Source organism: Orbicella faveolata, unplaced genomic scaffold, assembly GCF_042242905.1.
Source record: "Orbicella faveolata isolate gen_17 unplaced genomic scaffold, um_ofav_v1 contig_3, whole genome shotgun sequence".
Classification (NCBI taxonomy): Eukaryota; Metazoa; Cnidaria; class Anthozoa; order Scleractinia; family Merulinidae; genus Orbicella; species Orbicella faveolata.
The window spans coordinates 3201530-3211792 of NW_028301558.1; the positions used below are offsets into that span (position 1 = coordinate 3201530).

The 10263-nt window shown below is 38.2% G+C and overlaps 1 protein-coding gene across 2 annotated transcripts; it reads right to left on the minus strand.

Annotated features, from left to right (window-relative positions):
- Positions 1–2683: 2683 nt before the first annotated feature.
- Positions 2684–9366, minus strand: LOC149106080 (OTU domain-containing protein DDB_G0284757-like). Of its 2 annotated transcripts, none has more exons than XM_089298611.1 (5): positions 9160–9366; positions 7772–8006; positions 7154–7215; positions 6198–6329; positions 2684–4435 (listed from the first exon to the last, which is right to left on the minus strand). In XM_089298611.1, exons 1-5 carry the CDS (start codon positions 9349–9351, stop codon positions 4394–4396), a joined length of 663 nt encoding a protein of 220 aa, XP_089154737.1. In that variant the 5' UTR covers positions 9352–9366; the 3' UTR covers positions 2684–4393. The 2 variants fall into 2 exon arrangements, with proteins under 2 accessions (XP_089154737.1, XP_089154736.1); XM_089298610.1 differs by having other exon boundaries at positions 6198–6332.
- Between the last annotated feature and the right edge of the window lie 897 nt (positions 9367–10263).

Consider the following 10263-nt stretch of genomic DNA (forward strand, 5'->3'; position numbering starts at 1 on the left):
TCCTGGACACCAGCATTTGCCAGTACAAAGCAAAAGATTAAAACAAAGCTCAGTGATTGATGTGCTGCGTGTAGCGGCCATCAGTCGGCGAACAACTCTAGGAATGACGGTGGACGATATTTAAAGCTTAAATTCATCTTTTATCATTAACGGTAGCTAGGTGGAGAAACAACGCGAGGTACGGTTAAAACTGAGGCAAATCCGATGAAAAGGAAAGTGTTATAATGATAAAAAAAAAACCCCGTTAGTGAACTAAAAAAGGGGCACACACGGCAGATTCGACTTACATTTGTTAACAATCCTGGGTGCGACGGTAGGATGACGAACAAACTGCTAGGCAACTGCCAGTAAAATCTGCTACTATACTCTGTGGCCGCTAAGTATAGCTAATCGTATGAATGCGAGAGCAATTAAAGATTTACACTACTCGTAATATTCGAAAATTCTCTCAAAATTGCACGAGTCTTTCGGCGAGTGCAATTTGAAAGAATTTTCAAATATCCCGAGTAGTGTAAATCCTTACTTGCTTAAGCTAACTTTCATACAATTCAGTCATTTATTATATGACTGAAAGAATTGTGAACATGCGCGCGTTAATTTGCACTGCAGTGCAAAGTAAGAATTGGCGATAAATTGGCCTGCTCTCAGCCAATCACAATGAAGTAATGTTCGTAGTCATATAATAACAGAAATAATAATATACATGAAAAAATTACTCGATTCTGATTGGCTGAGAGCAGTGCAGTTGAAGTGTAACACCAGTGCAAAAGTGTAACATCAGTGCAAAAAGTGTAACACCAGTGCAAATTACACATCGTAATTCTAGATTATGATTGGTTGAAAGAAAATAGGAAATTTCTAAGCCAATGATATCACATAAAATGAAGACGAAAATTTAGTGCAGAAACTTTGAAAAAGTTTTCTCGAATGAGAAAAAATGGCCTCAAGAAAGGTCTTCCGGCATTTCCCCCACGCGACTTTTTTTCATGTTTTTATTATTAATAAGTAATCATACGGTTTTTCTCGTTCAATTTGGAATCAGCACTTTAAAAAAGCAGAAAGTGCACTCGCCGAAGCGGCTCGTGCAATTTCAGCTTTTTGAAAATCTCACTCGTGCAAATTAATTCCAAATTGAACTCGAAACCGTATGATTACCTATTCTAACTGCGACCCTGATTGCAGAATTTTTCTTACGACTAAATTTGCATACCGCACGCCTTGGGTTTGTTATAAAGCGGCTAATTAGACTTGCCACAAGTCGACCTTTGCTTAATCCTTCGTTATTCACATGTTCCTCGAGCGAAGCGAGAGGGCAATCCTCGCGCGAGATAGTGGAAGGTCGACTTGTTTCACTTGCACTTGCACAGGGGAGCGTATAAATTTTTGGCACGAAATACATGATTGACATTTCTCATTTTTCATGTGCTACGCGCGCGATCATCGCGAAAGCAGACGTGATTCCCGCCACAACTTTTTCGAGTACTGTCCCCTATTAAAAAAAAGCTCAAAGGAAATTATTTGTGCTTGGATGTGGTCAGCTATTTTGACAAGCGGCGAAAACTATTACATTAAGTAATCGATAGCCACGCCTCCTGAAAAGACACAATCGTGTTTAAACCGATTGAGAATTATTTGTTGTAGTTCAGATCGGCCAGAAAGCAGTACTGTAAACATATGTAGATCCTGTGCCGGCAAGAATTCAAATTAACTAAAGAAGATGGGGTTAGTCAGGGAAGGCTTTAATTCTGAAAAACTCTCTTTATTAGATTACGTGGAGAATCGAGGTCGCAACGAAGGGCAGAGAATAAAAGCACTGTTCCCGAAAGTAATTCATGACCATTCATCGCTTAAGACAAGCCACGTTTAAGGTGGCTCAAAACAGTAATATTTCCGTGAGAAGCCTGAGCTCTAGCGCTCACTTTAACGCAAGGCATCGCGCGATCACCCGACTAAGCTGTTTGCGTTAACTTTTTAAAACATTCATCCTTCATGCCAGGCAATTTCAAAGGAAAACATTCCTTTTTAAAACCGCTATGCTGGAACGTAAACGAAAATTGTGATGTTGATGTTGCGATCGATCGCGCCGGCTATCAATCCAAAAAACAGCAGGAAAAAAACTTCTCTTCAGGTTTTCTTCGTTCTTTGTACTTGGCTAGTCTCACCTTCCGGTATTTATGGTACTCTTCTTATAACGCTTATGCTGCTAACGACAACAGCGAAAAAGAAAACACTATTCGCGGACTATTCGCGTTTATTCGCGTGGAATTGCGGGCATTACTGATCAGCGGACCGCCTTCACGCGTGCGCAAGGGGCGATCTTGCAAAGTAGATATTTTAAGGTTATTCCCCAGTATTGCATTGCGCATCCCTGCTGCGCATAATTTCACGCGTGATTAGCGCGCGCGCATTAAAAAATCGCGGCTTTTTCTTTACAGCTGGACCTCGCCATAGAGGTAAATCGTCATTTTCTCGCAAACGAGTATGGTGACCTGTCATTTTTTTCTGTTGTTTTGAGCTGAGTAATAAATTTCTCTGTGTAAAATAAATATGGACCAATTCTCAGTGTAGAACAAAAAGCAATCGTCGGAAACGTGAATTTAGCAAGCAATCGTGACTACAATCATGGTGTTATTATAAGGATTTATATGGGTATAAACAAGGTGCTGTTGCTCCTAAACGAACATGGGGACTCCTCGTTTTTATTTCAAAATTGAAGTTCCTAGAATATAAACAATCAATAGGCAAAGTTTCACAAAAATCTCAGTGCAGGTTCTATTTCAGTGGAATGACCTTAATTTGCGCGTAGAACGCGCGCTAAAATATCTTATCCACGAAGCTAATATTTCAAAAACCGATCCGTTGACCCTACTTTTTTAATGCATAAAACTATTCAACAGCAAAAGCGGAATGCATGTGCGAAATTGTAAAAAAAAAAAAAAACTGTGGAGTAGAATTTCTCCAACTTGGAAATTTCCATTTTTCTTAATTTAAGAAAAATCCACTCCACAGAATTTTTTTATAATTTTGCCTGGTTTTTCTTCTGTGTGGAATAAAAAGATTTTTATAATAGCGATTGGGGTCACCGGCTTAGTTATTAAGATAGATGCAACTGATGGTAAAAAGTGGGTCAAGTTTGCTGCTATGCAACAGGACAGTGCAACCTTAATTTCTGACTTAAACACGATGAAAGGCACAGTGGAGAGTTACCTTGAAAAATAGCACAGCCATTCAAAACAGTACAGTTCCGAGCCTAAAAAATCGCACCTAGTTCTATATGTCTCAAATAAACAGAAAACTGTTTTGAGCCATCTTAAATGAAGTCAGCGATTCTGCATTCCTTAATGAAATGTCTAATCTATTCCATATTTCTAGTTTTCTGAGGGCCTCTTCACATGAGCCCGGTCAACGGGGCTGGCTCGGTTTCCGAGATCTCGCCTCGCTTCTCTTTTCTTCGTAAAAATTTCGATGCGTTCATATGAGAAGCCAGGCTGGCCCGGTTACCGAGATCTCGGGTTTTGCGACCGAGATCTCGGTAACGGGGATGAAAGTTTTCCCATATGAACGCTCCAGCCCGGGTAACCGGGACGCAACTTTTTAGACGAAATGGCTTAGCTTTCGCAACATAGCGGCCAAAATGCATAATTTTTTCCTTGTATGTATTTCCACTTTAGGAGTAGGCGAATTAGCTTTATAAGTAAAGTTGCAAGAGTCCACAAAGCTGCGACAACCGCAAACGATACAAGTTTATGTTCCACCACTTTGGTTGTATTTCTTGGATTTTATCCCGGTAGACCGGGCTGAAATTTCCCATATGAACAGACAACAAAATTCGTCCCGGTAACCGAGCCAGCCCGGTTACCGGGCTCATATGAAGAGGCCCTTAGTTCTCTAATTCTCACGTAGTGCTGCGTATCGCAAACCATGTGTTTACCGGTACAATTTGACCAATCAGAGCGCGCGCGTTATATCTGTTATTTTACAAATAAAGGGAATCGATGTTTTGACCTGTGTTGCTGTTTGGTCGATATTTGTGGAAAGCCACTCTTCGTTATACAGTTTGACGTATTATTTTGCTATCTTATTTTGTTGAAATGATACTTATTACACGGCCCGGAGAAAAGGACTCCAGTCAAAGTTCGTTATTATACATAAGTTTCCAAATATCGCAAATTGTAGTCGAGTTCATGCTGCTGCTGGTACTCCTCCTGCTCTTCTCCTTTTTCCATGTCTTGTCATTGTCGTCCTTCTAAGTTTTGTTGCTGTCGGAGTTGTCTTGGTCCTTGTTGTTGTTGTTGTTGTTCTTCTTCTTCTTCTTCTTCTTCTTGTTCTTGTTCTTGTTCTTCTTGTTCTTCTTCTACTACTACTTCTTGTTAGAATTCATCTCCTTCTACTGCTATTTCTTCTTCTTGTTTTCCTTTTGATTCTTTCCAGCTGTCTGTTAAATTTAAAAGCTCAACAACTGAGTTGAAAACTCGAAATATGAAAAGTCGAATTTTAAAATTAGATCACGGCGGGAATTTTTTTTTTCAAACAGGATAAGACAGTTTCGACAAACGAGTGATATAACATCAGACCCATTCGACATAATGTTCTCTTTCCCAGGGTCTAGTTTCATACTATTTCAGTAGGCGATATAAACGTGTTGGGAATGACTTGGTCCTCTTGGTACAATGGACAATTTTTATTAACCACCGAAAAACAACTAAAGATTTTGAGCCTCTAATGAACTTCTTCACCAATTGACATGATGCCTGCATCGTCAGATAGAAATTCAAATTGCAATGGAATTCATGAATTCCTTGATTCATTATTCCATAATTATTAACTTAACAATAACTTTTTTCCATTCCAGATGTAATTTGGATTAACTCTGGGATGACAAAAAGTTTCCTAGCTCCTTCTTCTGTTTCTAGCTAAGCAATTAGTATATGCATGGTTAGCATAAAAGAAGAATAACGACAGAAGTTTTAAAATGTTTTCCTAAAGAGGTGCATAGTTGCATTTTAAAGGAAATTTGCTTTAATGGTAAATAATCCACCGACCATAATCTAAACAGCCACATGAACTTAAAAAAAGAAAAAAGAAATCGATGAACATTAAACAAACAAGGTTGGATAATTGAAAATACAATGGTTTGGAAAGTCCTATTTTTGAAGTGAATAGGATACGCCCATGACTCTCTGATGCGAACAATGAGCATCAAACCCTAATCTCGACAGGGTGCAGATATTTCTTAAGGTCCTTAAGAAAGAAAGTAAACAAATAAATCGTAATTACGCTGTAGAGCTAATTTCGATTAAGTATTCCAAATAAAAGATATTGACAGGATCTCTAAACACTCATTTTTCCATTTATTGCAATGATATTTCACTTTCTTCTTATTCTTGAGGAAAACAAAACAAGGCAAGAACATTTTACCTCCATGAGAAGAAAAGCGACCAAAACTGTTTCAGTCTGGACTTTCAAATATGGTGCATTTTCAAACAAACAAGAAAATCTCAGAAGCTTTTTAACGTAAATTATATCAAACCAGTCGGAATCACAGTTAAGGTTATTCCCCAGTATTGCATTGTGCATCCCTACTGCGCATAATATCACGCGTGATTAGCGCGCGCGCATTATAAAATGGCGGCTTTTTCTTTACAGCTGGACCTCGCCATAGAGGTAAATCATCATTTTCTCGCAAACGAGTATGGTGACCTATCATTTTTTTGTGTTGTTTTGAATTGAGTAATAAATTTCTCTGTGTAAAATAAATATGGACCAATTCTCAGTGTAGAACAAAAAGCAATCGTCGGAAACGTGAATTCAGCAAGCAATCGTGACTACAATCATGTTGGTATTATAAGGATTTATATGAGTATAAACAAGGTGATGTTGTTCCTAAACGAACATGGGGACCCCTCATTTTTATTTCAAAATTGAAGTTCCTAGAATATAAACAATCAATAGGCAACGTTTCGCAAAAATCTCAGTGCAGGTTCTATTTCAGTGGAATGACCTTAAAGAGAGAAAACCGAATAAATGCTCGTCAAATAGTTATGGGTGTTAAATACCTGAAAAACATTGTTAAAGCAAACAGTAAGCAGGCCATCTATAAATAATAACGGCTGATCTAAGTCAGTTATATGGCTTTTTTGCGACTACCAAGTTTATTTTTATTGAGTTAAAGGATATTGACAACCCAAGACACTCACTCTGTTTTTGCAGTACTTTGGGCTACAGCTGCATTCCTCACGACATTCCTGGCTTGCAGCTTTACAACGACACAGCCCCTTACCACTTTTGTGGGCGCATCTTTTCTTTTTTTTGCAAGGACATCCCACTTTCTTCTTGAGGGAAAGAAAACATGGCAATAATAGATTACATCTATGAGAAGAAAATCTACAAAATGTCTCCGTTTATTTACTCCTTAACGAGGTGCGCGGTTGAGTTTTGGACCAAAGCTTCTTTAAAACCGTGAAATGTTCCCTTCCATTTAGATGATGCTGGAAAGTGGTAGATATTAAAAAGATCATGGAGGGAAAAGTCTTTGGAAAATATTATATTGTTTTTTCAAATAGGATAAGGGAGCCGGTTTCGACGAACGAATGATATAACATCAGTTTGCAGTGTCTAGTTTCCTATATTATTTCAGGAAAGTATAAATACATGTTAGGAACATGTCAAAGTTTAGTTGGTGAAGGAGGGTTTTCTTTAGATACAGAAAATCATATTTTGACGTAAAATAGGAAAAGCTTTTTGTGATCAGTGAACGAAACAACCTGCTACCTTCAGAAAGAAATTAACTGACTGAGCTGATCGCGATCGCAATAACACTACTAGATTTTCCTCGCGCTTAACTGGGCAAAAAATCTTGCAGAGGACAATCCAAAATATGAAAGGAGATTGACAACTCTAGACACTCGATCTGTTTCTGTATTTCGATGGATCGGACTGCAATTACAAGCTTTCCAATATAACTCAAATTAAATGAAGTACATGGTTGAAATTCATAGGCAACCTTCAGAAGCTTATGAGTATGAAATATTCAGTTCAGTTATGAGTATGAAATATTCAATCAGTTTCCAAGTGAGAACTAAGGAATAATTACTGCTACCTCTTATGTATTTGCAAATTTTGGCTGGAGTATTTGAGCATTGACCACGCATACCTTTATCTCTTGTTCTTGTTCTTGTTCTCCCTCCCTCTCTTCTTGTACTTCATTATCTTTTTCTATTGTAATTAAAATTAGACAATATTCAAGATCGAGGAAGATAAAGCAGGATAAATCTTTTTTTGTTGTTGTTTTGTTTTTTTTGTTTTTTTTTTTTTAGCATTATATCATTGCAAAAATGTCACCAAATCGCATTTTAGAGCTGCAATAGATAGACTAGTTTTGGGTAGTGAGGAATATCGCCTGGAGGCGAGGCGGTAGCCCCAGTGGAATAAAATTAGTCTATATTCCGCAAGATTGAACAAGACAATTGTACTGCTTTTCAACAAATTGAGAAGTAAACGCATTTTTACAGCTAGAAAAACTGCATTTGGAAAATCACGTATATCGTTGGGCTCCATTTCCACCGCTCTCTCCAGCCCGGTTTACGTCTACGAGGGTGGCTTCGAGGAAAGAGCGCGGGCTCCTTTCGTGAACATCGGCTGGTAATCGAGCCTAGTATATCGTAGGATTATCTGTTATGTACTTGTGACAGATGGGTATTTGTTGAATAATAGATTTGGATATGAACGCAAGGTGTATTTTATTATAATCCCTTTACTCCCATTTTCTTACCTGGCTCCAAACTATAATAGTGGAACTCAGGGATATGTCCAAGAAGAAACTGTCGAGGATCCTGGGGATGTTGTACATCCACAAGTATGTTTTCGTCAGGTCTTATCACGTGTATATTCCTACGTAGAACATTAGCCAGGACTTGCAGTATTATGTGGTCTCCCCATTCTCCATCCCTACTCATCGCTAGCAGGTATCTCTCTAAGTCTGGTATAATTTGCTGTATATTTGGGATCTGAAACTCAATCAATAAAGTCTATGAAATAAGGACTAGTTTACTACAAAACTTAAACCAGACTCACTTGAAGTCATCATGGGATTAACTGTGGTTTTTATGTTTCTTCCCCTAAACTTGATTCTCTGATTTCAGCCTCGCTACGCAACAGACAGTATACGAGCCATTAAGTCTATTTTGCACCTTTCTTTTGGCCGAGCACCAGAGTGCATGAGCATATAAACGTATTATGAAACCAGATAAGTAAGAAACAATCGGATTGCGCACTGTTGGAAATATGGACAACGGACTAGGTATAAAACACTGACCAAAAGTATAAAATACGGACTTGGGTATAAAAACCAGTCAATAGTCCGTAGTCCCCAGTCCCCAGTCAGTATTTATCCTGACCGAATAGCCATCCGGTTTACGGTGTAGCGTAGTGAATGATAAAGAGTTGAGAAACATTACATAAAACATTTTGGAGAAGCAGAGGGTGGAAACCTGTCGATTGAAACGCGTCGTTAAACAATAATACGAAAGCTGAACTCGTCATGGCCCCTTTGGCAAGGTTATACGCTGAAGCCCCGCGTATAAGAACCTAGAATTTTCGAGGTCAGGCTGACCAGGTCTCGTATTATATATTGGGGTAGTTTTTCACAATTCAGGCTGATTAGGTTTTTTGAAGAACCTAATGCTCTTATTTTTCAGAGGCTGCGTAGTGTAACCATTGGCATAATACATAATGGTTTAGCTTTTGTATTTTCAAAAACAAAAATGTTTGCCTTGTTTGGTAAACAAAAACATACAGAACAGTTCGAGAATAAGGTTTATTTATTTGTAATATATTGGTTCATTTATTAGATTCACACTACAATTTCCGCAGTTTTAGAGATTTTGTCTTTGTGTAAGATATCTTAGTTCGCTACGACATTCAAGAGATTGAGAGTTTTTTTTTCTTTGAGTACAATCCGACCAGATATAATTTTGATCAGTATTATCCTAGATATTTCTAACTATAGTATTTACACAGTTGTCACAGAACTCTCATAAATTGTAGGCTATCAGTATCAATAGCCTACCAGCGGGCCCTACGTTTTTGTTTTATTTTACGATTTACGCTGAATGAATGCATTCCAACTGTTTTAAATTCCATTTTACTGACTTTACTCACACCATGTGTGTTATTGCGTAATGCTTCCACAGCGCGCGTTCTGAGTCCCTCGTGATCGTGGCCTGGCTCTCCCAATCGTTCCATTTGGTCAGCGACTGCGTGAAACATACAGTTTCCGTCACCCGGAATTTGCCGACGATAACGAAGGCCGGATTTTCTCATTTTTTCCTCCAGTGCCTGTGATAAGCTCATTAGTTTCTCCGGTGCCTCTGCTAAGAAAAACAAGAAGATGATAATGATAAATTAAAAATCATCCTGTATCAAGTATAGTCCAGACAAAAGCTTGTATACTCTATCAGATTTTTACTAGCTAAGTCCTTTGACTTTCAGACCAGCAGCCCGAATACTAGGCTAAATTGAGAGAGCCCGGGCATTATTGTAAACGATCGAGGTTGATGAGACTGACAATGATTATCATGATAATGATAATGATAATGATAATGATAATGATAGTGATGACGATAACGATAACGATAACGATAACGATAACAATAGCGATAACAGCGACGGCGACGGAGTCGGCGACAACGACAACAACAACGACAATGGCCATGATCATAATGTTAATGATAGTTTGTTTCAGTTGTCGGCATTTGAATGAAATATAACTGGAAGGTGCAATTATAGCTATGGACAAAATGATAACAAAGTCATTTAAATAGCATTTTGCGATTTTATCGAATGTTAAATTGGTAATATGTGATAATAAGTAACAATGGTGACATCCATATTGCTACGACTGTGACATAGTTGGCATTTTTGCATGAGTTTTCAAGAGGCACTTGATCTCAGGAAGAGTTTGGAGAGTATGAATTCGGAGAGCTTGAATATATGTACCCTGATCAGCTTCACTTGTTTTTGTTTGGGGCATGTGTTTCTTCAGCGCATCAGCAACCTCACTTGGCATCTGTTTGAAATCTTCGATGAGTTTCTCTTTGTCCTCAGCTTTCACTGATGTCCAATTAGGCTGCCTCAAAAAAAGAGAAACTTGTGATTAATTAATGTCATAAATCCATACAATCATTCTTATATTCCTTTATTTACTTATTCATTCATCCATCCATCCATCCATCCATCCATCCATTCATCCATTCATCCATCCAT